Raw genomic sequence first — 26,938 nt, forward strand, 5'->3', positions numbered from 1 at the left:
TGTGTCCCCTGCATTGGCAGGCGGATTCTTAACCACTGCGCCACCAGGGAAGTCCCATTTTTTTTGTTTTTTGTTTGTTTTTTCCTTCAGCCTCGCCACGCAGCTTTCAGGATCTTAGTTCCCTGACCAGGGATTGAACCCACACCCTTGGCAGTGAAAGCAGAGTCCTAACCACTGGGCCACCAGGAAATCCCCTACATAGTGTTTATTATATGTTGCTAGATTTGTTTGCTAGTATTTTGTTGAGCATTTTTGTACCTATATTTATAAGGGATATTGGTCTATAGTTTTCTTGTGAAGTCTTTGTCTCCTTTTACTATCAGAGTAATACTTACTGTGTAGACTAAGGAAGTGTTCCCTCCTCTTCCTCTTCTTTTTTTTTAAGCATTTGTGAAGGATTGGCATTAATTCTTCATTAATGTTTGGTAGAATTACCAGTAAAGCCATCTTGACCACACTTTTCTTTGTGGGAAGTTTTAAAGTTACTATTCAATCTATTTACTTGTTATATATATATTCAAATTCTCTCTTTCTTGTTGAGTTGGTTTAGGTAATTTGTGTATTTCAAAGAATTTGTCCATTCTTCTAGGTTGTCTAATTTGTTGGCATCCTGTTTTTCATACTATTTCCTTATAATCCTTTTTATTTTTGTAAGGTCAGTAGTGATGTCTCCTCTTTCATTCCTAATTGTAGTAATTTTGAGTCTTCTCTCTTTTTTCCTTGGTCACTCTAGGTTTGTCCTTTTTTTATCTTTTCATTGAACCAAGTTTTGATTTTATTGATTTTTTTCTGTTTCCTCTCTAATCTTTATTATTTCCTTTCTCCTGCTTGCTTTGGGTTTAGTATGATCTTCTTTTTCTAGTTTTTTAAGATAGAATGTTAGGTTATTGATTTGACATCTCCTTTTCTAATATAGCATTTGGATCATAAATTTCCCTCTTCATACTGCTTTAAGCTGCATCCCATAAGTTTTGGTATGTTGTGGGGTTTCTTTCATTCAACTCAAAAGTATTTTTTAAATTTTCCTTGTGATTTCTTCTTTGACTCATTGGTTATTTCAGATTGTGTTGTTTAATTTCCACATATTTTTTAATTTCCCGTATTTCCTTCTGTTATTAATTTCTAGTTTAATTCCATTGTGATTGTATAGCATACTTTGTACGTTTTCAGTCCTTTTAAATTTATTAAGGCTTTTTTGTTTTATGGCCTAGCATATGGTCTATCCTGGAGAATGTTTCATGTGCACTTGAGAAGAATGTACATTCTACTGTTATAGGGTAGAATATTCTATAGATGTTTTCTTAGGTCTAGTTGGTTTATAGTGTTGTTCAAGCCTTCTATTTATTTTTCCCATAGGTGAGACCTGGAACCCTTTCAAATTACAGTACCAGCTGAGAAATGTAAGAGAGAGAATTGCAAAGAACCTAGTAGAGAAGGGTATTCTAACCACTGAGAAGCAGAATTTCCTCCTATTTGACATGACTACTCACCCAGTGACCAATACAACAGAGAAGCAGCGACTAGTGAAAAAGCTTCAAGACAGTGTCCTAGAGCGGTGGGTAAATGACCCTCAGCGTATGGACAAGCGAACACTAGCACTACTGGTGCTAGCCCACTCCTCTGATGTGCTAGAGAATGTCTTCTCCTCTCTGACAGATGACAAGTATGATGTGGCAATGAATCGGGCCAAGGACCTAGTGGAACTGGACCCTGAGGTAGAGGGGACAAAGCACAGTGCCACAGAGATGATCTGGGCTGTGCTGGCAGCCTTCAATAAATCCTAAAGCCAGCAGGTGGGTTTCTCCTTTTCCCTTGCTGGCCAGTGACTGTCAGAGACACCATCACCAAGCTTTGTGTGATGAGATGTTTTCCATCATGTTTTTTCCTTCTCTTGAATCAAACTCGTTATTTGGGGAGAGCAACTTCAAGGCTCCTGTATAGACCTTGACCATTATAAGCAGACTTTATTTTTCCCTGTACTTCCACTCCAGAGGTGAATAAACTGGGTGAACCAACACACACCCAATAAATAAACATTTTCTCTCATTTCTTGGTTTACTTCCATCTAGTGTGCTTTTGCATTAGCAGGAACATCTAAGTGAGATTTGGATTTCTCTAGCCACAGAATGTGAATGAGATGTAGAGCAAACCATTTATCATATTTTTAAAATTTTATTTTCCATTTTAAATATATGTTTTCAGTCTGTCTCTCAGGCTCTGCTAAGTAATGTAGCTTGTTGAAGTAACCATCTCTTTGAATAAGGGGCAATGGAAACAAAACTAATTTTTGGAGCATATGGTCTCTGGGATATAAATGCATGTCCCGCTAGTGGTTTTCTCATTTTTCCTTTTCTAACCTAATGAGAATATTCCAAACGTGATTACCTGGTTCTCACAGTCCTAGAACCAGAAATATATTCTCTACTCTCTCTCAGCATTATCCTACTCCATCATTCATTAGAACAGAAGTCTAAATGAAAAAAATGTCTCTCTCAACCACCTCCTTCAAGCAGTCAGCAATACAATTTGCAAAGGGAGGTGGCATCAGAATTTCCACTCTTTAGCACATGACTGTCCGGATTCCTCCAGACTACTTTAAATGTCCCTACTCTGATTGAATTTAGGGAGTTGTAAATTTCAATTGCCCAATAGCAGCATCCTGAGTCCAGACAATGTATCTAAACTCTAGATGATCTTGTTCCCTATTTTGGCTTCCTACATAAATTGATAGATTCTGTCTATATTTAAGGGTTCTGGAGGTAGTTTTATCTATATTTAATCCACAGATACCCTTCCAGTCATTAGTCTTGTCTCAACACAACCATCTGTCTAACCAAATCGCTAAAACATTTTTTAATTCAGTAGTGAATGCAAACAGAAGCTTATTAAGAAAAATCCTGTTTAGAAGGGCAACTTGATCTTAAAAGCATCCTGATATAAAGTCCAGTATTTGGGAATATAAAGAGGACAGGCACCAAACTGTGCTAATGTCAAGCATTTGTTATGCTGATACTTTTAATGGATCTTGCCTCTTGACAACTACAGAGAAACCGGCTATCAAAGGGCTAATACAGATGATCCAGACCTGATATCAAATCTTCCTGATCAGAAGTAATTAAATGAATGATTGTAACTTTCATCTTCTCCCCTAAACCTGTCTAGCTCCACAAAATTCCCCAACTCAATTAACTTTCTTTTTTCACTTTAGGTATCACTTAGGTGACTAGAGATATAAATTTTAAAGTGAAACAAATTCTTAAATGTGAAGCTGAGTAGAGCTTCAGTCTGGCTCTCTAAAAGTATAAAAACCAGTCCCTGGTTGTCTCTCCCTGACTTAGTTTTTTCTTTCCATTTGAAAACAGTTCGGCATGAATTGAAACCAGGTTTTCCTGTGGAAAGTTTCAGCTTGATTGGGAGAGTAGAAGTTGAGTTCTTTCTAGCAACTCTTGGTCAGTGTTATTTTTATATTGTATCTCAATAAGATGACGATGTCTTCAGTTTGAATCTGCATAATGTTCATTGCAAAACACCTTTTCATTTAATGCATATGGCCTTCACATTTCTGTATAATAAAGATCAATTATTGTCTCTGGTATCTCTGTGCAGTTTTACAACTTCAGTTATTTTAACTGGAAATTAGAACTTTTCACACAAGGCCAGTAACACTCCCCGTTTACACTAGGATACCAGCCTCTGTTTCATCCTGTGTGGAAAATTAGGGATACACAAATATTATAATTGTAACATATATATACTGGAGGGCAGGGCACGTTAAGTCTAACCCAAACACCAGCTAATGTAAAGTCTGAATGGTGTCTCCATCTTGAGCAAAATAAGTTACCCAATTACACCATTATTACCATGAAGAGAATGAGTATATTCTGTTCTATTAATAACTACTTGCACATGACACCTGAACTTACTGAAGAGCTGAAAGTCTTAGGTTCCAAGTGTAGGTAACATACCTAACTATAACAGAGTTAACAACGTGCGAAAAGAAAGATAATTGAGCTTGTAATTGGCTTATTGTTCTTCACTTCTTTTATAATGTCTACAGCATAAGGGAGCTTGTAATTGGCTTATTGTTCTTCACTTCTTTTATAATGTCTACAGCATAAAGGACAATAAGAAATGTATTTACTAGGATTGTTTATACTTGTTATTTTTATTTCAGAAAAAGTATTGTTTTCCCATAAGTCATCCTTTGTAACAATGTTTCTTAAAATGTGGTGCATCAAAATAAGCTTTGTGGGGGTGAGTACTTTGCCAAAATACAGGTTCCTAGTAAATCAGTCTCTGGGGTTGGGGGCTTAGGAAGCTGCATTTTAAACAGTCTCTAAAAGCTTACACGTTAAAATTTGGGAACACTGCTTTATATTTTATTGCCTATAATTCATTCATCCAAAAAATATTGAGTACTTACAAATTAAATGGCACTTGCTAGGTGTGACAATAAAAAACTGTGTAGGACACAATTTCGGCCCCCGAGAACTCACATTTAAGTGGGCAAATAAGATACTTTGTGATAAATGCTCATATGGAAGTATAAACTTAATTTTTAGAAGCGCAAAGCAGTAGCATTCTTCCTGGGAACATTAAGAAAGACTTAGAAGAGGTTATTTATTATAGTGGCTTTCATATATTGAGTACTTTTCTTGTGAGGTACTATACTAACCACTTCATATATTTTCTCATTTAGTCCTCAACACTAAAAAAACCATAGAAGATTATTTTAAAGAAAATTCAGAGAGGTAGTGAGGCTTGCCTAAGGACACTGTGCAGAGCTTGAGTTCAAACACAGGCTTTTAACCACTACTCTCTCCTGCCTTCATTTAAGCTCAGTCTTGAAGAATCTTCTTAGGTTGAAAAGGAAGAGCCAAGGCTATGCTGGGCTAGGGAAACAAAATACAGAATGTACAAAGTAATTTGTTATGTGCTAGAATTTCATGAATGTGTGTGCTTTTCACATATCTCTATCTCTCAAAAGAGATTGTTCTAAGAGAATATATTCAAGTTGTAGACTAAAGAAGGGTTTTTGAAACTAGCAAATTATCTGTTTTTGTTTACCTTCATTTATTCCTTCTCTGATGCTTTTCTTATATAAAACTTCTCTGGCATATCATTTTCCTTCTCCCTTAACTTCTTTTAACACTTCTTACAGGGCAAGTGTGCTGGACATAAATTCCCTCAGTTTTTATCTGAGAAAGTATTTATCCTTCCCTTTTGAAGGATAATTTTACTGGATATAGAATTCTAGATTGCTGGGTGTTTTTTTGTTTTTGTTTTACAACACTTTTTTATTTTTTATTTTTTTAAATATGTATTTATTTATTTGGCTGCGCCGGGTGTTTGTTGTGGCATGCCAGATGAGGGATCTGTAGTTGTGGCATGCAGGATCTAGTTCCCTGACCAGGGATCGAGCCCAGGCCCCCTGCATTGGGAGTGCAGAGTCTTAACCACTGGACCACCAGGGAAGTCCCCAACACTTTAAATATTTCACTGTACTCTCTTCTTGCATGAGTGTTTTCTGATATCAAATTTTAACAAAACTGGGCTTCCCTGTTGGCTCAGTGGTTGAGAATCTGCCTGCCAATGCAGGGGACACGGGTTCAAGCCCTGGTCTGGGAAGATCTCACCTGCCGCGGAGCAACTAGGCCCATGAGCCACAACTACTGAGCCTGCGCATCTGGAGCCTGTGCTCCGCAACAAGAGAGGCCACGATAGTGAGAGGCCCGCACACCGCGATGAAGAGTGGCCCCCGCTTGCCGCAACTAGAGAAAGCCCTCGCACAGAAACGAAGACCCAACACAGCCATAAATTAATTAATTAATTAATTAAAAAAAAAAAAAACTTTTTCCCCCAGCTCTGTCACCCCAGCCTTTCTTGAACTCCCAAGTGGAGGCCAGAAAGGTCTTAGATAACTTAGTTTAAACTGATTTATATTAAACTAAATTGGATTCCTTTCATTTGAGAGCAGGGAGGAAGAGATGTTTATGATCAAAGAGGGGAAGACTAGAGAAGGTAACAGAATAGTTGACTAGATTCTTAACATTATGAACATTTAAAAGACTGAACAAATACTTTTTATGTTAAAATGTTCATGTTTTAAAAATCAGATGACTTAATTCAGTCTTTCACTTCTCTCCTCCGTCTTACTCTTCACATTAGATACCTTTTAAAACTTTTTATGGAATCATAACCAGAGAAAAATGCTTAAATCAAAATAAATAAAAATGTACGACTCAATAATGAATAGTGAGCATTCCTATGTAACCAGCACCCCAGTCAAGAAACAAAACATTACTAGCTCCCCAAAAGCTCCCTTCATGCCCTCTCCCAGTCACTATATCCCTCCTTCAAGCTAACTACAATCCTGACTTTTAATACAATAGATTGGTTTTGCTTTTGAACGTTATTTAAATGAAATCATCCAATATGTATTTTTTGTGACGGTTGATTCTTTTATTTTGAACATTTGGGTTGTTCCAGTTTGGAGCAATTATAAATAGAGCTGCTGTGAATACTTGTTTTGGTGAACATGAGAATGCATTTCAGTTGGATATATGTACCTAGGAGTGGAATTGCTGGGCTATAGGGTTTGAACTACATTTAGCTTTAGTATATAGTGCCACCAGTTTTCCAAAGTATGGTTGTACCAATTTACACTCCCACCAACCATACTACAGAGCTTTTAAATTGTCAAATCATAAATTTGGGGCACATAACTGGGCTGAACACAAATCTGAATAAATGAAGGCCACTGTAAATTCCTGTGACAATGCTTTAATTTATGGAAACAACTTCTCTGGTGGGCTTCAGTGGGTCTCTGTACACCCTGAAAATATGTACAATATTTTTGCATGCATGCATGTGTGTATACATGCACTTTGAGGAGAGAAGAAACAGCTTGTATTAGACTCTCAAAGATCATATTTTCCATACTTCGGAAAACTGGTGGCTGTGTATACTAAAGCTAAACATAATCCAATCCTTCACACACTCACACACACACACACACACACACACACATGCACACACACACACACACATGCACACACACACACACACACACACACACACACACATATTAAGAATGATTGCTTTATGGGAGCCCAGCAATCAAGAAGCTATTTGCTTGCTATTAGCAAACTGTTCTACATTGGTTATGGTGCATTGACATAGACAGTCTGAATAGGCAGGTTTCCTGTGGTTAACAGAGAAGGATTAGCACCCTTGACCACTTAATTTTCCTTTTATTTTTAGCAGGTTAAAATCCTTTATTAAAATAGCTTCATAATGTTTTGATAACTACATATTTTGATAACTATTTTTATAACAGCTTTATTGATATAAAATGCACATACCATATAACATACCTACTTAAAGTGAATAATTTGATGGTTTTTTAGTATATTCACAGCATCATGCTATCACCACAATCAATTTTAGAACATGTCATCACCCTAGAAAAAAACACATACCCATTAGCAGTCATTCCCCATTTCCCTCCGTCCTAATGTACTTTCTGTCTCTGCAGATTTGCCTATTCTGGACATTTCATATAAATGGAATCACACAATATGTTTCTTTTGTGACTGCTTCTTTCACTTAGCATAATGTTTTCAAGGTTCATCCATGTTGTAGTATGTATCAGTGCTTCATTTATTTTTACTGGCAAATAATATTACACTGTATAGAAATACCACATTTTTGGACTTCCCTGGTGGTCCAGTGGTTGAGACTCCATGCTTCCACTGCACGGGGCACGGGTTCAATCCCTGGTCGGGGAAGTTCCACACTCCGTGTGATGCCTCCAAAAGAAAAGTGCTCTCCTCACCAGTGTGTCAAAAAATAAATAAATAAAGCAATGTGGATATTAAAAAAAAAAAAACTCTTAAAAAAAAAAGAAATACCACATTTTAAATGATGTCTTTAGAGAATATAATGTGTCCAAAACAAAATCTATATTTCTTCTCCTAAACCTCCTACTTTCATATTTCCCCCTATTAGTAAATGGTGCCATCGTTCACCTAGCTGCTCAGGCCAAAAGCTTTGAAGTTATCCTGGATTCATAACAGCAAATTCTGTTGGTTGTGCCTTCAAAACTCCACATCCAGCCATTTTCAACCTTCTCTGTAGCTACTACCTCCTAGTCCAAACCACTGTCATCTCTCCTAATTGTTGTCCTGCTGCTGCTTCCACTTCAATGCAGTGTACGGCAGAGGTGAGATATTTATGAGAAGAGAGGCTTTTCTGTTCTCAGGGGGACAATCATTTTAAAAACTTTGAAATGGGCAAAAACATTATTGGGTATTGTCTAGAGGAGTCTTTGGCATAATCGATCTATGGCTTTCATTGTCTTTGAACTATTTTACAATTTGTAAATTGAGAAAACTGATGGCAGTGCGAATGATTCTTATACATAGAGAGACAAATGAATTTTGGCCAGTGAGATACAATTTCCACCCTGTGAAAAAGATAACTCCAAACATAATATTTTATGCCCTGTAGATATTGGCCAATTTTATATCTATTAGCAATTTCAGCATTCTTAATTGCCTATATATGCGTCTGTCTTCAGATTCTCTTTTGAACCAGTTTAACATCTTACTGGTTCCCTCATTTGTATGAGTTATGATTTTACTTTTTTGAAAATTATCTTTAACACTGTGTTATTCTGATCATTTAGCTACTTTTCTTAGGCTACACTTAAGGCCAGCCCTAAGAGTATACATTTCTAAAAGAGACAAGGAGAGGATTGAGCTTGGTTAATTCCCTGGTATTCTCAGTCTGGCCCATCAGAGAGAGCTAATGGCATGTGTCTTAAACCCAGATATTTCTGCAGTTTTCTGGCCACGCTGTGCGGCATGGGCATGTGGGATCTTAGTTCCCCGCAGGGATCGACGAGGGATGGAACCCGTGCCCCTGAATTGGAAGCACGGAGTCTTATCCAGTGGACCACCAGGGAAGTCCCCAGTTTCACTTTTTCTATTCTTTTTATATTCCATTCTTCTGTAGAATCTTGCTTAAGCACTGATGAATTTTACAGTGTTATTCCAAGATACCTCATCTCTCATACTCTGAAAAGATTTAGGTCTTCCCCTGAAAAATTCAAACATAAACAAGAAAAAAGACGAACAGACTAGGAATAAACAAGAAGTTCAGGTCCTCTTCTCTCCTCACTTTCCCCCCTCCAATCTGCTCTTCTCCCTGTATTTGCTTTTTGGTAAATGGCACCACCATTTACTCAGGAATTTGGGATTCATCCTTAATTCTCTGTCACCTTCATTCCCTACATCCAATATCATTTGTCTCTTCAGCTTCTCTTCATTCACACGGCCCTGCCTTTGATCAGGCCTTTCAAGTCTTGCCTGGATTACTGCAATCCTGGAGTCTCCCTCTCCACTTCAGTCCAATCTCCACGTGGCTACTGTTGTCAAAAAACCTTGGCTCTCTGTGCACCGATGCCGAACAGAAATACGGAGACTGAGATTTTGAAGGATAAGGCTTTGAAGGCTTTATTCCTCTGCCATGCAAAGGAAAGACAGAGCAGGCTAGCGCCTCAAGAACTGTGCCCCCCTCCCTGGGGAATTGAGAGAGAGGTTATATAGCCAGGGCTCATAGTCTATGGTAGGTGATAAGGCTCTAGTAATGAAGCTCTTGTATTCTTCTTCTTCCTGTGTTAGTTCAAAACAGTCACAGCTGGCTCAGGCAAGCCAGGTAATTGGGTCCGTTTGTCTCTGGGTTATCGGCCTGCAAACTTCTTTCTGAAATGCAAATGCTACAAGGGGTGATTTGCTACAGGGGAGTGCAGGGTGTAATTCACATAGTGTTAAGGAGTGATAGGTTAGCTTCATGAAGTACAAATCTAGTTACAGACACTATAGATTAGTAACAGTTAAAATAAAACTAGGAGTGATTGACTCTTTCGGGCCAGTTTGTTTCTTCTCTAGCCTGTTCACTGTTCCCTTGTTTTCTTTTTTTTTTAATTAATTAATTAATTAATCTGGCTGCATTGGGTCTTAGTTACGGCTCACGGGCTCTTCGTTGCGGCACGCGGGCTCCAGAGCGAGCAGGCTCAGTAGTTGCGGCACACGGGCCTAGTTGCTCCGCGGCATGTGGGATCTTAGTTCCCAGGCCAGGGATTGAACTCGTGTCCCCTGCATTGGAAGGCAGATTCTCAACCACTGGACCACCAGGGAAGTCCCCTCTTTTTTTTTTTTTTAATATTTTATTTATTTATTTATTTATTTGGTTGTGCTGGGTCTTAGTTGTGGCAGGCAGGCTCCTTAGCTGTGGCTCACCAGCTCCTTAGTTGTGGTATGTGGGCTCCTTAGTTGTGGCAGGTGGGCTCCCTAGTTGCAGTTCAAGGGTTCCTTAGTTGCAGCACGTGGGCTTTTTAGTTGCAGCAGGTGGGCTCCTTAGTTGCGGCCATGGGCTTCTTAGTTGCAGCACGTGGGCTCCTTAGTTGTGGCATGCGAACTCTTAGTTGCAGCATGCATGTGGGATCTAGTTCCCTGACCAGGGATTGAACCCAGGCCCCCTGCATTGGGAGCACGTAGTCTTAACCACTGTGCCACCAGGGAAGTCCCGGGAAGTCCCCTCTTGTTTTCTTTGTTTATCAGAAAAGTCTCATTTCTCTTCTTGCTGCAACACTACCACAGTTATATCTTTCCAAATCCCAAGTCTAACAATACCATTTCCCTGCTTGAAATCAGAGGTTCCCCCTTTGTCTTCATGAAACCCCAACACTTTAGCATGACTTACAAGTCTCCCCAGGACCCTAGCAACCTGAACAGTGTCATGTCTTGCTGCTCCACAGGGGTTCCAAATCAGCCTTATTTGCAGTTTCTCCTTAGGGAGCTTTTTAAAAGTATAGATTTCCAGGCCCCAGCCCAGAGATGCTGATTCAACTGGGGTGAAAGAGGGCTGAGGAAATCCGTTTTTTTAAGAAGTTCCCTGGGAACTTCTAATCAACCGAGTCTGAGAACCAAGGATCCAGAACATGGAGTTTCTTATGGCTCTATGTCTTTTCACATGAGGCTCCTTCTGCTTGAAAATGGCTTCTCCACACTCCCTTTTTTTTTACCTTGAGTATTCCTATACTTCCTTAAATGTCATCTCCTCCAAGAAGCTGCTTTTAATAGTCTTCGCCAGTGTAAACCGTCTTCATCTCTTATCTTCTTACTCATCTGTGAACAACTTGAAGGCAGGGACTGACCTTTATCTTTGCATCCATCCATGGTGCCTGAAATTGAGCAGGAACTTGCAGGGCCTTCTCAGGGACAGATCCCACTGTGTCCCTCACCTCTTGTTTATAGAAAAGCTTTAGCCTCCTAGGCCTTCCCCAAGTTCCAAAGAGCAAATTTAATCAAGAAAAGTGAGAAATGCAGAAACAAAGGAAATCAGTCGAGCAAGACAAAAAAATAATAGTTTAGCCATAAAATAAAGTCAAGGACCTTTAGTTCCTCCTCAAGGGCTGTAGATAATATCATGAGCCATATCCTTGAGTTCTTTTTCAGATACTAAAATCCCCACCAGGCAGAGAAAGTTAACTGCATGCTGACCACCAGCACACAGACCCCAGACCAGTTGGAACCAGAAGGTTGATGACTGAGATTCACAAAACATCATCCTGTTACCTCACCATCACCAATTAGAGAATTGTGTAGGAACTGATCACACACCCTATGACCCTCTCCCTCACACTGGCATTAAAACTCTTCTCTGAAAGCCATGGGGGGTAGGGAGGTTTGGGTACTTTGAACACTAACTACCCATTCTCCTGTGTGGTGCCCTGCAATAAACACTGTACTTTTCTTCATCACAACCCAGTGTCAGTATATAGGCTTTGCTGTGCATCCCAAGCACAGCAGACCCAAGTTTTGTTTGGTAACATGCCCAGCACAATACATAACACGTAATGAGTGCTCAATGAAATTTGTTGGATGAAAGAGGAGTCTTGCTGGGCTAGTAGGATCTCACTCCCTGTAGAAACTCTTGCTATAGATACTTTCTCCTCAGTCAGGGGTCAGTCACCCTCTAAACTTTTATAAGATAGGGTGGTCCTCTAAATTGTCTTCCTTTCCTCCCCCCTCCTGCTAATCTCCAACTTTCCTATTCATCTTCATAGTCCCAGTTTAGGTTCTCTAACATCTAAAACATTCCTTGACCAGCTCAGCCAGAAATGATCTTTGAAACACTTACAAATACAACTCATTTGGTAAGTGTCATACATTACCTAATATTATAGTTACTTCCACACAGTGTGGTACCTTATATACTTAAATACACGTGTTGGTGACCTATAGCTCATTCCAACATATGGGTCGCAGACACCCTGTCCTAACCACCTTCCCTATCATGCTCTGGAACTTCAAATTTTGTGACTTCACATTTGCTTGATTGTATCAACAGTGACTACTATAGCCATATCTGGCACCAATTATAATTATTATAGGCTAGAGCTCATCATAACCTACAATGTCTCCACCTTCCCAGATACAAACTGAAATTTCCCTCGCACTGCAACTTCCTATTCATCTGCCTCTCAGTCATTCCCACCAAATCTGAGCTTCATCTGTCTCATAACCAGTTCTTCAACTCTTTTCTACTCCTCCCAGTTCATCAATCTCATTCTGTCTTTCCTAAAGAGCCTAGATGCCACAGTCAGCTATTTCAACAAACTGGCAAACCATTCTAGACTTCCTCATTGTCCTCCCTCCACTGTTCCTTCTTTACCAGTCCTTTGTCCTGGTTAATTAACTCAGGCTGTCTGTTTTCTCCATCCCAAGGCAGCCAGGAGTTACTGACCAAAGTCACAAAGCCATGCTGATTAGGACTACTACACATTCACTCTTTTTTTTTTCTTTTTTTTTTTTAATATTTATTTATTTTTGGCTGCATTGGGTCTTCATTGCTGTGCGTGGGCTTTCTCTAGTTGCAGCGAGCAGTGGCTTCTCGTTGTGGAGCACGGGCTCAGTAGTTGTGGCTCACAGGCTCTAGAACACAGGCTCAGTAGTTGTGGTGCACGGATTAGTTGCTCCGTGGCATGTGGGATCTTCCCAGACCAGGGCTCGAACCCGTGTTCCCTGCATTGGCAGGCGAATTCTTAACCACTGCGCCACCAGGGAAGCCCTACACATTCACTCTTATCTAATCTCAGGTAGATCTTTCTTGCTGTTTTGCATCATTGCCATTTTCTATAGCACAGTTTCTACCCCATTTTTCCTAGATCCTCTATCCCACCCATCATCCTTTTTATTCTCAAAAGATTAACCGCAGAAAAGCAAGTCCATTCAATATGACTTCTCTAAATGTTTAGCCACCTCAAAATCTCTCTGTACATTTCCCTTCCCATTCTTCCTTTTCAGTGGCCAAAGCCGACCTGTCTGCCTCTCTCCCTCCTGATCTAATGATCTCCTCTGAGACTTTAACTTTTTTTTTAATTGAAGTATAGTTGATTTACCATGTTGTGTTTGTTTCAGGTATACAGCAGAGTGATTCAGTTATGCATGTGTGTGTGTGTGTGTGTGTATATATATATATATATATATTCTTTTTCAGATTCTTTTCCCTTATAGGTTATTACAAACTATTTAGTTCCCTGTGCTATACAGTAGGTCCTTGTTGGTTATCTATTTTGTACATAGTAGTGTGTATATGTTAGTCCCAAACTCCTAATTTATCCCTCCCCGCTCTTTCCTCTTTGGTAACCGTAAGTTTGTTTTCTATGAGACTGTAATTATTTATTTTCTCTTTAAAGTAGTTAATTATATTTTTAGTTTTTCTCTCAATTAGCCCTTCCCCTTTTCTAAAACTTGCTTAAATCTTGCCTACTCTCCAAAAAAAGAAAAGTCCTCTGCTGCTTCCTCTTCAGTTCATTGTCCTCATTCCTTTCTTTGCTTTATTGTTAAATATTGCTACCACCTCTTCACTCTTTAACCACTTGCAATTAGCTTTTGTCCCCTTCAACTTTAACTTCTCTGTTACTTCTCTCTTCTTACCACTCTGATCATTTGTCTCTGTGTCCCTTGCCAACTTTTCCCCAGGTTTCTGTCTTGGGACTTCTTTTTTTTTCTACTTTCTCCTTTGTTGATCCCATCTAATTCCACAACTTTACTTATAGTTATGTGAAGAAGTCCAAATTTCATTCATATTTGGCTACTACTTTTATTCCAAACTCCAGATCTATATTTCCTAGAACGCTAAAATTTCAGCTATGGAGATCTCAGAGGACATTTATCCTAAGTCTTCATCGCCTGGATATCTCCACCAAATGGCTCATTGGCTTTTAAAAAGTCAATGATTTCAAAACTGAACACCTCATTTTCTGTCTGCTTCCAATTCCATTTCCAAATCGACTCCTCTTCTTGAATTTGTTTCTACAAACAGTCAACTGAGGCACATGGTCTCCTCATTCCCTATATTCAATCAGCTGCTAATCTAGTAGATTCCATTGCCACAGACTCTCTCAATTAGGTTCACTGTTTTCCATTCTAAACTATCATGTTTCTAGTTTAAATCCTAATTATCTCCTACCCAGAGTATTGCAGTGGACTCCTGGCTAGACTGTCCACCCCCACTATCTTTCTGCTTGGAATTCTGAATGATTTTTATTCATTACCACTAGATTAATCTTCCTAATGAACAGTTCTGATCTGCCACTCTCTGGCCTAAAACCCTTAAATGTCTCCCCTGGATAACTAAATTATTCACTAGTTCCTTATCCTGGCATTCAGAGTCCTCCATGTTCTGGACTCAGTTCTATTTTTCTAGCCTTCATGCTGACCCCATCACCTAGAATACCCTTCCTTCACCTTTACCTGGCAAACTCCTAAATTATTTAAAGCTGATTTCAAATACCCACTTCCATCACAAAGTCTTTTTTTTGTGGGGGGGACCCTAAACTGAATATGAACCTTCCTTTGAACCCCTATACCACTTTATTAATACTTTTACTTCAATGCTGACCAGATTTGTGTGATGATAATCTGTGTATTCTATGCTTCTCAAACTTTTCCATTAGAAGTGTACCTAATTATACAGGAAAATGAACAGCCCCAAGGCTATCTGTCACAACAGGCTGCCTGGAAAATTAAAATTTAATATGAATTTTTCAGTGTTATTAGTATTAGACTGTCTTAATATAAAAATGTCGTGCTTTTTGACTAACACTCTAGGAAGACGTGTCTATTTAATATTGAGGATTTAAGGTACACCTGGCACACTGTGAAAACCCTCCCACAAGCCCACTAAACTTTACAAGCCCACTAAACTTTCTATGGCAGAGACTGCCTTACTACATATGTATCCCCTGTAAAACTAAAACAGTACCGTCTTCAAATAGACACTCAAAAAAATATTGTTGAACTGTGACTCAGATACGTTAGCAAGTATTTACTAAATGTTTACCAGGTACCTAGACCTGTACTGTTTCAAGGAGCTCAAGTCTCCATGGGATGACTGTGAACAAGTAAAAAACTGTACATAGGAGTTAAATCATGAAACGTAAGCCATTTGTGTTCCACAAGACGACTCAGTCTCTCCATTCCACACCCCAAGTGACACACTGGAATAGTGTGGAGTACCACGTTAAAGTCCACTCTGACCTCTTAATTATTTTCTGGTGATTGATAATTTTCTGCTAACACTGCGCAAAGCTTAATCCTCTTCACCTGGAAATAAAAGGTTTCCATCATTTCGCTCTCCAATTTGAAGCTCAGCAAAGCCTCCTGGTCGCGGGGCGGTGGAGCCGAAGGAAGTCTGACCCCATCAAAGGAGCAAAAATGCCAGAGCTACCAGCACCACCCCCTCACATCCCCCGCGCCCTTCCAATTGGTCCTTGTGGGTCACTCTCTTTCCAGGTTGGCCTTCCAGCTTGCCCGTCGCCTCCATAGAACCCACATTTAGCCAGCAACTATTGGTAGGTCGTTACGTCATTGCGCTATCTACCCCGCTCCCATTGGCTCCCATAGGAAGGGGCGGCCGCAACGTCACAGGCAAGAGCCGCCATTTTGACTGAGCAACCCTAGTGACAGGAGCCGAAGAAGCTGCTCAGGTTGTCCCGTTTCCCCTCCCCCTTCCCTTCTCCGGGTGACTTCCTGGGTCCCCTACACTCCACAGTCCCGGTCCCGCCATGTCCCAGAAACAAGAGGAGGAGAACCCTGCGGAGGAGACTGGCGAGGAGAAGCAGGTGAAATGGAGGGGGTGCGGTGGGCGAGCTGGGGGCGACCGTGATGGGGCGAGAGACGGTCTGCCACCAGCGCGGATTGGTCGCCATGGTCTCGGGCTCTGCAGGGGTTGGCCACTTCTCGCGTCATGCAGGGTGAGCTTCAATACGGCTTGCTGCTTTGGCGCTGGTTAGTTGGGTGGATTGTCAATCAGTGCGGTACTCTTCTTGATTGGCCAGTAGACCTACCGCTCAACTCATTGAAGCTGTGCTATAATTGGCCGAGCCTGGGCGCGGGGCGGGTGTTTAGAAAGACTGGGTGAATGAAAGGGGGTTGGTGGTCCCGGGACGAGATGTGTGTTATTGGTTAGTAGGGGTAAGATGACCCAACAACTAGGCTTGGGGCTCGCATTCTAAATCCCCAGAAAGATACAAGTCGAGGTAAAGACGTTTAAAAAGGACCAGCACTGGGGGAAGGGAGAAGAGTAATTATTATCATGGCTAGTTAAAGGCGGCAACTTTCTCAAAGAGACCTGTTTTGACCGCTGGAGATGGTCTGTTGCCTACCTTCAAAGAGGACCTTACAAAATTGAAGAGGACTAGAGTTCCAAACAGAATAATGGAGGTTAAACCTAGAAAAGACGCCGACAGAGTCGTGACAAGAAAGACACCACCATATTCCCCCCAGACTTCCAAGGTAGTGGGACTTAGTTAACCCGCAATTCTGTGATGAAAACACGCCACCCTCTTTAGGGGTTTGTATTTGACTTATAACATTTAGTACTGGATTCGGGTTCATGAAATACACCTGGTGTTATGTCTGTGCCAGGTTTTCAAGGGAAGGGAATGTAATTCCACTAAAAAGAACCACAAATTGGCTTCATGTCCTTTTTTAAAAAGTCAGTAAAGAAAAGGGCAGCAGGGCCTACAAAAAGCAAGCAGAGAGTAACAGCAAGAGCCCCCCGCAAGCTAATTGAGCTCTTGGCATGTTCCCCAAACTTCCGTCACTAGGGAAGGTGTTGATTTTTTGGCAAAGCTGGTAGGTAAATACTAGTGAACCTACTGTACCTTAATTTTCTTGAGGTTAAAAAGTGTCATTTTAATCTCTGTTTACCTGTCACCTTCCAACTACAGTGTTTATGGAAGCAATGCTGTCCCATTACTAAGGTGGCGGTGTCTGGAGATGGCTACATAGCTGGCCTCCTCCGTAGAGAGACTTATCTGCTGACTAGCTTAGGAGGGAACATCTCAGCAGTTACCCCTTGATTTCCCATTTGACCTGTACTGCATTTTAGGGACAGCTAGGGAGCTTTCCTACTAATTTTGTATCACCAGAAGCCCTGCTAGCTCTTTTCTCTGTCTTTCCTAGCTTCTGTTCTGAGTGAGATATCACTTGCTCTTTGAGTGAAGTACTGTGTTTAGGTTTAGGTATAGGTCACTCACAGGTCACTGGGGTGGTTCCCTGGGTTTCGTGTGAGAAGCAACTTATCTTTTCTTCTCACCATACAGTCATCTTGAGCTTTAGGGATTTGAACAAAGGTCTAGCTTTATTTAAGAACAGAGTGCTTCCCTAGTGGCGCAGTGGTTAAGAATCCGCCTGCCAGTGCAGGGGACATGGGTTTGAGCCCTGGTCCGGGAGGATCCCACATGCCACGGAGCAACTAAGCCTGTGTGCCACAACTACTGAGCCTGCGCTCTAGAGCCCATGAGCCACAACTACTGAGCCTGCGTGCTGCAACTACTGAAGCCCATGTGCCTAGAGCCGGTGCTCCACAACAAGAGAAGCCACCGCAATGAGAAGCCTGCGCACCGCAACGAACAGTAGCCCCTGCTCGACGCAACTAGAGAAAGCCCGTGCACAGCAACGAAGATCCAGTGCAGCTAAAAATATAAATAAATAAATAAATAAATAAAAAGATTTAAAAAAAAAAAAAAAAGAACAGAGTGGAAATAGCATGTTTACTAATGGGTAGACCTCCAGGAAAAGGTAATAGTATAAAAGTTATCAGATATTAGAAGCAGTTGCTTCTTAGTGTTTAATTTTGTTGGCCCATTTGTTTCCTCCAGGACACACAGGAGAAAGAAGGTATGCTCCCTGAGAGAGCCGAGGAGGCAAAGCTAAAGGCCAAATATCCAAGCCTAGGACAAAAGCCTGGAGGCTCCGACTTCCTCATGAAGAGACTCCAGAAAGGGGTATGGGGCACAATCTCTTACCGTCTTATTTCGGAGCCAAAGGGGGCCTTAGGGATGAGATCTGTGGAAGTTCTACTGAACACCGATATGAAGGTTTTGTTGTGGGGCAGTAGCAGAGAAAAATTAGAAACTTGTATAAAGAAAGGCAAATATTGTAAATCCCTGAAATGGTATCAGTTATCTTCTGATTTCCCACGTAGGATATTCAGGCTTAATGTAGGGACATTTGGGCATGGGGTTGGGGGGAGTGAGGTGAGGGAAGGATGTTAGAGTCTGGAATGCTGACAGCCTCCAGACATTTGCCTGGTTTGGATGGTGGGAGTTTTAGGATTGCACATTTAGGATTAGAGCTAAATTTTGGGGTGTGTTATTTCAGAAAAAGATCAGCCCATCTGTCCTACAGATTTCCTCAACTTGAAATGAATAGTAGATGTCTTTAGACCCTTGAAGTTAGCACCAACTATTAACTATGCTCCCTGAAGAGACTTATTTTTCCTGTCCAGAATGGTGGTCCTCCTCCCAAGGCAGAGTCTTACCTTCATAGCCATCTAGCTCCTGATAAGGTTTCTCAGTCCTCAGAGGTACCAAAAGCCGACTGAGGGATTGTATGTCATTAACCTGGAATGTGTTTCTCTATGTGGATGAAATGGAGAGGGAAGCAGATCCCTGTGGAGAATCCCGGTTACTGAGTCTTAGTCACAGATGATGATGTGATGCTGATTTGCAGTTTACCTTGCTGTAAGCAAGGCAGGCGTGGGCAGGCTGTCAGAGCCATGGAACATGTGTGGGAGTGCTTGCAGTCAGAGGAAAGTACATTATTCTCATGAACAAACCCAGTTTCTATTTATAGTCTGAGAGAATAATTTTTAATTTTGAGGTTGTTAGCTTGAGGTTGATCTCCTGCTGATAGCCCCAGATCGACCCTTCTGTGTATCTCATTCATTTCTGTTCCCCCAGCACCAAGCCCATTGGAGGCTAATAGGTCCTCATAAGCCTTAGTGAATAAAGTCAGTAATTTGGTTGAACCATCCTGTACTCATGGGGCTACAAAAGATATGGGTACAGAGGATGTAGGAGCTATCTCTTAACTCCAAAAATAACACACCCTAGCTGGGAAACTGCTTCCATACCTGAAAAAGTCAGAACACACTGGGGAGAAGACATAAGTAAATGTAATTAATGCTAAGCTCTGTATGCAAGAGACTAATCCAAAAGAGACTTGAAAGATCTGAGCGTGGATGAAGGTTTATAGTGGATGTGAGTCTCCTTGTTTTTGAGGAAGACCAGAGCTCCTCACTCACCTAAACCTCCCTCTTTTCTCTTAGCAAAAGTACTTTGACTCAGGAGACTACAACATGGCCAAAGCCAAGATGAAGAATAAGCAGCTGCCAAGTGCAGGACCAGACAAGAACCTGGTGACTGGTGACCACATCCCCACCCCACAGGATCTGCCCCAGAGAAAGTCCTCACTCGTCACCAGCAAGCTTGCGGGGTAACCAGGGCCCCCTTCTGCTCCCCTTCCTCACCCACTGGACTTTTGTATATCATAGGCAGGGATGGAATGGGCACCTAGTTATATCTTCTCAGCTTGCTAGCCAGAAATGACTGTGATTCTCCTGGGGGCTGCTGAGAAGGTAATGCGGGCTGAAGAGAGGCTCTGAGTTCATTTCTTTGGATAAATTGATATTTCCACACCCTCATGTAGCCCAGGTAGGGGCTCAGAAATAGGAGACTAGGATTGGATAATGCTGCAAACTCTCTTTTTCTTTTGTACAAGAAACTGGGGAGATGTGACTTCTCCTTTTGGAAGAGAATATCCCAAAATTGGTTAGGCTAGGCCTTGGGAATAATATGACAGGTTTAACATCCCAAGGCTAACCTGACATGGTTGGGAAAGGTAGATTGAATGGGATCTGTTTTCTGTGCTTTAAGTGTTTTGTCCCTTGGGCTGCTACTGCTTCATGTTTCCATTATGGCAGGTTTAGAGAAGCCTCAAAAAGAAAAACTGATTTGCTTGCCTAAAACTATAATGCCCACTTAACCTCCTTTACTCAGTCAGTGTCTTTTACAGTTTGCCCTGGTTCTTAAATAATGTAAAGATTGGAGGATATAATTCACATAAAATGGGCACCTTCTCTCTCTCTCTCCCAGCATGTTGCTTTTTGAAAGTATCATGGGATAGTGGAAAGAACACTGGGTTAAGAGTCAAGATATCTGGGTTCTAGTTCCACTCAGTCTAGGCAGAATTGACGTGTAACCTTGGTCAAGTCATTTAACCTCTCTGGATTTCTATTTCCTCATCTGTAAAACAGCTGAATATAGATAAGATTGATTCTGATTCTAAAATCCTGAAAAAAACTGTGCTGTTCATTGTAAAGCCGAAAGTGAGGAAGGCCCATAGGTGAGCCTACAGAGGGGAACTATTTGAAGCCTACATGGGGAGAGAAGTTGAGGTTTGGGGGTTATAAATTCAGGCAAGAGGGCCTCATAAGTATCATGGTCTTGAGGGTCAAGAAAAAAAAATTCTAAGAAGCTAGCCATGAAAGCTCTTGCCTCTGCCCTCACCTGCTTTCGTACAATCTGGGCCCTTGCTGCTAAAAAGCTGCTCTGGCAGCCAGGCTGTGGGCCTGAAGAAACATGCCCAGTCATGCACATTTGGAGTCCCATATTTCAGATGTTATCAGCTGCCAGGTGTATTGTTAGGGAGACAAGAAGAAAAGGGATGAACTGAGCGAGCCTCCGGGGCTTAGTGCCACTGCAGGGCTGGAGCAGCAGGTTCTCAGGAGATGAATCACCTTGGAGGAAGCTGGGGAAGGTGGTTAGGGAGAAAGAGAAGGAGCACTGAGAAATCTCTGCCTTCCTAGAGCTCAGTAACCCAGCTCCTGTGCTCTGAGAAGTAGCAACGCTGATCGTGAACCAGGTGGAGGAAAGGGGCTGCAGGTGGCCAGCATCGTCCATCTAGTTATCACTAGCTTGGCCTGAATGTTACTGAATGCAGCCTGCTAGTTCTCACAGAGAGGGCAGGGTGAGAACTAGCTGTTCAGGAGGGGAAGATTCTATAATCCTCTTGCCCTCTCAGCTCACCAGTTCTGATGTACCACACATCTGGCCTGATGAGAACGACTGATGAACTTGCTAATGCACGTGGTGGTGGGGGTGGGGGGGTTGGGGTGTGTCTCTGCTGCTTTCCTGACCAGCCATTCACTTTTCAGGCCATCATTCAGATTGGATAGGAAAAAGTTGGTGAGGAGGGAATGGGGAGAGCAGGATCCTGTGATTCCCTGGCCCCCAAACTCCTTGGCTGTCACTTGTAATTGTATATAATTTTTGTGTTTCTTGCTCCATTTCCTCATGCTGTCTTCCTTAGTCTAAAGTCCATGTGGGAAGGGGAAAATGCTGAACATCCTTGTATAGTTTCCTCAACTGTCCCAGACATGTTGTACATAGATATGTCATGTTATTATATATATAAATATATATATAATTTTGTACGTTTTCTTCATCTCCGATCTTCTCAAATTTTGTATTCTTTTCTTTTCTGTCTGAGCTGCTTTCTCTATCGGTCAGTATGACTCCTCAAGACTGAGGCCACAGTGAGTCTGGTTTTTAGGAAGGAATAGAAGAAATAGGGAAATCAGAAAAACTGTTGGTCTCTGTCTCCACCTGGTCATCTTCAAGGCTAAGAAAACAAAGAAGCAAGCTACGTTCTGTATACGCCACCTGTTTCCACAGCGTGAAGTACATAGCTTCCATGGCAAAGAAGGGTCATTTCAAAATCCAAATCCAAATTGCTTTGATTAAACCTAGATTACTAAGTCCACTCAAAACAACATGTGTGTTGTCTGGCCCTGACCTCCGTGCAGTTACCGCCTCATCGCTGTGTGCCCCCGTCCGTCTCCGCTGCTGCAGGTGGCTCTGGCTGTGCCTCTGAAACCAAGCCTGCTCTGATCCAGGCAGCTTAGACCCCTGAAAACCTCCAGTTGTTTTGATCTTGTCTAAAGAATTTTTTTTTCTGTTTTTGTTTTCATGGGTATCTCCAAAAAGACAGAGAACATTTTGTTTTGAAAACAGGAAAAGACTGAAATTCTTTTTTTTTTTTTTTTTTTTAAACAAACTCGCTGGATAGGATTGAGACATGTGCCAGGTAGCCCTAATGATTGTTAAGTGTGGAAGAGTGATGGGGTAGAGACTGGGGTGGAACTTAGGGTTCTTTCCCTTACTGCTTGACAGTGTTTTCTTTTTCTTCTGTGTTCGTCCGCAGTGGCCAAGTTGAATGATGCTGCCCGGGGCTCCGCCAGATCCTGAGACGCTGCCCCCCTGGGTCCTGTGCTGGCTCCTGCCCCTCCCTGCTTTGGCAGCCGGGGGTCAGGAGGTGGCTCGGGCGCGGGCCGGAGAGGCAGAAGCCCCTGCCCGTCGGTGTCCCAGCGCATGGAGCCCCTTGGGCTGAGCACCAAGACCTTGAACCTTTTTTGTTTTCCCTTTTTTTCCAAATAATTGTTGGGAGACATCTCAGTGAAATCCTGGGGGTGGGGTGGGGGGTTGGGAGGGTGGAGTGGGAGATTTGGGGGAATATGATTTAGGGCTTGGAGTTGATAAAAACATTCTTGACTATCCTCCTTAACCATGTGGCTGGTGTGGGGTGGGTGTGAGGAGGAGGAAGTAAAATGGACAAAAGATGAGAGGCTCTAATTCAGCTCTGTAGAAGAATGCCTTGTTTGCTTGGATGTGGCTGGGGACCTGGTGTGAGATAAAAGAAACTGACCGTCTAAATATGAAAGATGCAGACAGCTCCTCTGGTTCTGCAGAGCAAGCTGAGAACTCAGTTGTTCATAAAAAAAAAAAAAAAGTGCTGTCCTTGAAATAGATTTGTTGTGGGAAGAAGGGCAGTGAGCATGGGAGAAGGGGGCTATGAGCGTGGGGAGCCCCATAGAGCCCAGGGGACTTTTTCAGTTTGAAATAAAAAACAAAAGAAGACCCACAAAAAAAAAACCCAACCCAGAAATACTCTGAAGCAGTTGGTGTGTTTTATTGGGGTTTGGGGAAAGGGAAGAAAACAAGACTGAAGACACCATTCAAGGGGAGAAGCCAATGTGGGGACCTAAGTTTCTAAGGAACAGGGGCCCTTCATGTGGGATGTGTCTGGGTTCCCCGTTTCCCTAATTTACGGAGAGGGAGCAGGGACGTTGGCATATAGACTAGGACTTTTCCTGACTCCTGTCCAAGCTACTGTTTCTATAGCTAATGCAGAAGACGCAGCCACCTCAGGTTTTGACTCACAGAATAAGGGGTTTGCGGTATTTGATCTAAATGGTTTATTGACACCTAAAGCTCAGTCCAGGCTAAGCAAAAAAGGAAGCCTGCTCTTCCTTTTCCCTTTCAGTCTTCCATTCCTTCACAAGCTCTCATGTCTGTGAAGGAGAAATGTGACCTCTAGTAGTAAGCTAAAAGGAACTCAAGCCTTTCTGCTAGTGGCCGGCAGGGGGCAGAGTCACTTCTTTCCTCGTGATGTCCTAACCATCACTGGAATCCTGCCACTGAAAAAAGTTTAAAACTACTTGTGAGTGTAATATACAAAAGAAATGTTACCCAAGGAGAAACAAACTCACTTGTCTCCTCTCACACTCACACCAATCTACCATGTGTGAAGACTGAAACTTGCCCATTTGCCCAAGTTTGATTAGGAGAATTTATCATGGTATTTTCCCAAATGTGATTGGCGTCTCAAATGAGTATGCATCAAGGAAGATAAACAGGGTCCAGGAGACATAAGATAGTCCAGAGAAATCTCTATCATGTTGAGGGGGAGGAGTACTTCTAAACTAGAGAAGGAATGTTCTCAGTATCTAACTCATTCTCTCTTCTTAATCAGAAACTTTCCAAATAAGTTTTCAGCTACTCGGGATGTTACACTGACTTGCTCTCTCCTGATTTAGCCAGGGGATTGTGATGCCTCCTAACCATCAGCCTTTCTGAACAGCATGCTAGACACTAAGTGAGCCAGGTGATTTGGAGAAATATATTAAAGGCATTCCCTGCCTTTGTGGGGTTTATTGTCTAACTGGAAGAAAATATATGAAAAAGTTCATATACTTTAAAAGGTATAGACTTTATATCTTTTTTTTTTTTATACAGAGAACATTTTAAATTTTTACTTAGCGATTAGAGCCATTTTTCTCTGGTCTCCACGTTTTGGGGTTGTTTTTAGATACTTCTTCATTTCTTTTTTTTTTTTTTTTGGTCACGCGGCACATGGGATCTTAGTTCCCCGACCAGGGATCGAACCCACGCCCCCTGCATTGGAAACACGGAGTCTTAACCACTGGACTGCCAGGGACTTCCCTAAACTTTATATCTTAAAGCTAGGAGATGTATGAATGTTTATTGTGGTGGGGTTTCTGAGCCTTCTCATCCTTATTCCCCTTAAACCAGTCCCATGACTTCTTTTTGAGCATGTTGTCCCTAGTTTTATGTTTGCCAGGTGGCTACAGCTGGGGAATGAGGCCAGCAAGTCTCAAGATGTGGAATCATCTAGTTAGTGCAGTTTCATTTAATATACAGGTAACGGAAGTTGACATATAGAAATAAGTTACTTACAAGGTGGCAGTGCTAGTTTACTGAAGAGCTTGAGTTAATATCTAGGCTTTTATATGATTTTTCCATTATTCTTGGCTTCCCTGGCCCTTAGGTTTAAGCGTAGCATTAGGGATCCTGGGGTGCCAAGAAATGTTTGTTCCCATTTCTGTTTCAGTTTAAAACTTGCCATTCCTTTTCCTTCACTCCCATACTATAGGGCTAGGCAGTCAGGGAAGACTGATTCTGCAGTGCTTCAAATACCTGTTCCTGCCCATTATTTTAGTTCGGTGTTTTCTAAAATCTTTATTCCAAAGAGTGGGTTCAAGGGTTCTTCTACTCCTCCAACATGCTTGAGTGATGATTGTGCTGACAAGCCTCTCAGTTGAGCCATCTGATATGCAGGGTGGCAGGGATGAAGTCACCATTATTATTGTCCAGCAGCATTTATTTTAAGCTGTTGTGGCCCTAGCATGGAAAACACAGGCAAAAGAAAAATAGCTCGGAGAATTGCCATTGACGATATCTACAGTCAGCCAGTGGCACCCACACTAGCAGCCCTTGTGTGTATAGTGCCCTCTACTGGGCCTTGAGGGAGGTTAACAAGGAAAAGGGAAGATCTGTTCCCTTGGAAGCTAAGACATGACAGTGGCATACAGATAAAAGCAAATTAATGTAAGATCCCGAGTGGCGGGAATTTCCCTGGTGGCGCAGTGGATGAGACTCCATGCTCCCAAGGCAGGGGGCCCAGGTTCGATCCCTGGTCAGGGAACTAGATCCCACATGCATGCCGCAACTAAGAGTTTGCATGCCACAACTTAGGAGCCGGCGAGCCACAACTTAGGAGCCTGCCTCCAGCAACTAAGACCCGGTGCAACCAAATAAATAAATAAGATCCCGCGTGGCATGCGGCATCTTAGTTCCCTGACCAAGGATTGAACCCATGCCCCCTGCAGCGGAAGCGCAGAGTCTTAACCACTGGACCTCCAGGGAAGTCTCCAAATTAATGTAGTTCTAAGCGGAATTCCCACAAGCTAAGAGAAGGAGGGTCAGGAGATGAGTTGTTAGGTGAATTTTCTTAGAGATGGGTGACTTACTAATAAAGATAAGATGAGGCTGCCCATGCTTGGGCAGCAATGTTTTAATTCACAAGTATTGGGTTGGCCAAAAAGTTCGTTCGGGTTTTTCCGTTAGCTCTTTCGGAAAAACCCACACGAACTTTTTGGCCAACCCCAATAATTGTTGAACTATAACTTTGCGATTGGAAATATTAGCAGTTGTTGGGCAGATAAACAGTGTAAGAAATGGTGTCTGCCCTGAAAGAACTTGAAGCCTCATTGAGACAACACTTCTACATATAATGCATGTCAGTGGTAAAAGAAGTCTGAGAAGGGGAAATTCAAAGGGCTGGAATCATTAGGTAAGTATTAGCGGAAGAAATGGAGATTGAACTGGGCCTTGAAAGATGGGTAGTATTAAATTGTCTAGTTCAATTATCAGTTAATAAGTGCCTATAATATACCAGGCATTGTGCTAAAATATAAATGATATGTGGGTGCTTCTTTCAAGGAGATTCCACTCTGGTGGGGAAACTACACATGAGGAAATCATATTGCAGTGTTAAACTTGCAGCAGTAGAAGCCCAGCTACATAGAGGAATAGGAACAAGTATTTAATAGTAATTGCACCTAGCCCATTGCTAAGTACTCAATTTACATCATCTCATTTAGTCCTCACAACAATTCTACAAAGTAGGTAGTCTTAGTCTTGCCATTATACAAATGAGAAAACTAAATCAGTAACTTGGCCAAGTCACATAGCTTCCGAGAGTGGAGGCAGGATTCCACTGCCTGCAATGGGGTGGGGAAAAGAGTGATCAGGAAGCACTTCCACTGCCGGGCCGGTTCAGTCCCTGGTCGGGGAACTAAGATCTCACAAGCTGCACAGTGCAACCAAAAAAACACAAAAAAAGAGTGATCTGGGGACTTCCCTGGTGGTCCAGTG

The 26,938-nt window shown here is 41.9% G+C and overlaps 2 protein-coding genes and 1 long non-coding RNA gene across 5 annotated transcripts in view; all 3 read left to right on the forward strand.

Annotated features, from left to right (window-relative positions):
• Positions 1-2,046, forward strand: part of GOLPH3L (golgi phosphoprotein 3 like) — a 40,096-nt gene extending 38,050 nt beyond the window's left edge. For both annotated transcript variants that reach the window (XM_082362221.1, XM_082362222.1), the window contains one exon: positions 1,357-2,046. In XM_082362221.1, the coding sequence (XP_082218347.1) occupies positions 1,357-1,784 (428 nt within the window). In that variant the 3' untranslated portion in view covers positions 1,785-2,046. The remainder of the gene's footprint in view (positions 1-1,356) is intronic.
• The window catches only part of LOC309614300, a 276,916-nt gene that overhangs the window by 67,389 nt on the left and 182,589 nt on the right, over positions 1-26,938 (forward strand). The gene's annotated exons all lie outside the window — the stretch shown is intronic.
• On the forward strand, positions 16,013-23,369 carry ENSA (endosulfine alpha). 2 transcript variants are annotated; one of them, XM_082362309.1, is made up of 4 exons: positions 16,013-16,195; positions 18,239-18,364; positions 19,690-19,856; positions 22,626-23,369. In XM_082362309.1, the coding sequence occupies exons 1-4, from the start codon at positions 16,139-16,141 to the stop codon at positions 22,639-22,641; spliced, it is 366 nt and encodes a 121-aa protein (XP_082218435.1). In that variant the 5' UTR covers positions 16,013-16,138; the 3' UTR covers positions 22,642-23,369. The 2 variants fall into 2 exon arrangements, with proteins under 2 accessions (XP_082218435.1, XP_082218436.1); XM_082362310.1 differs by lacking the exon at positions 22,626-23,369 and having other exon boundaries at positions 16,019-16,195; positions 19,690-19,947.

This window comes from Balaenoptera borealis, assembly GCF_965194805.1.
Source record: "Balaenoptera borealis genome assembly, chromosome: 1".
NCBI lineage: Eukaryota > Metazoa > Chordata > Mammalia > Artiodactyla > Balaenopteridae > Balaenoptera > Balaenoptera borealis.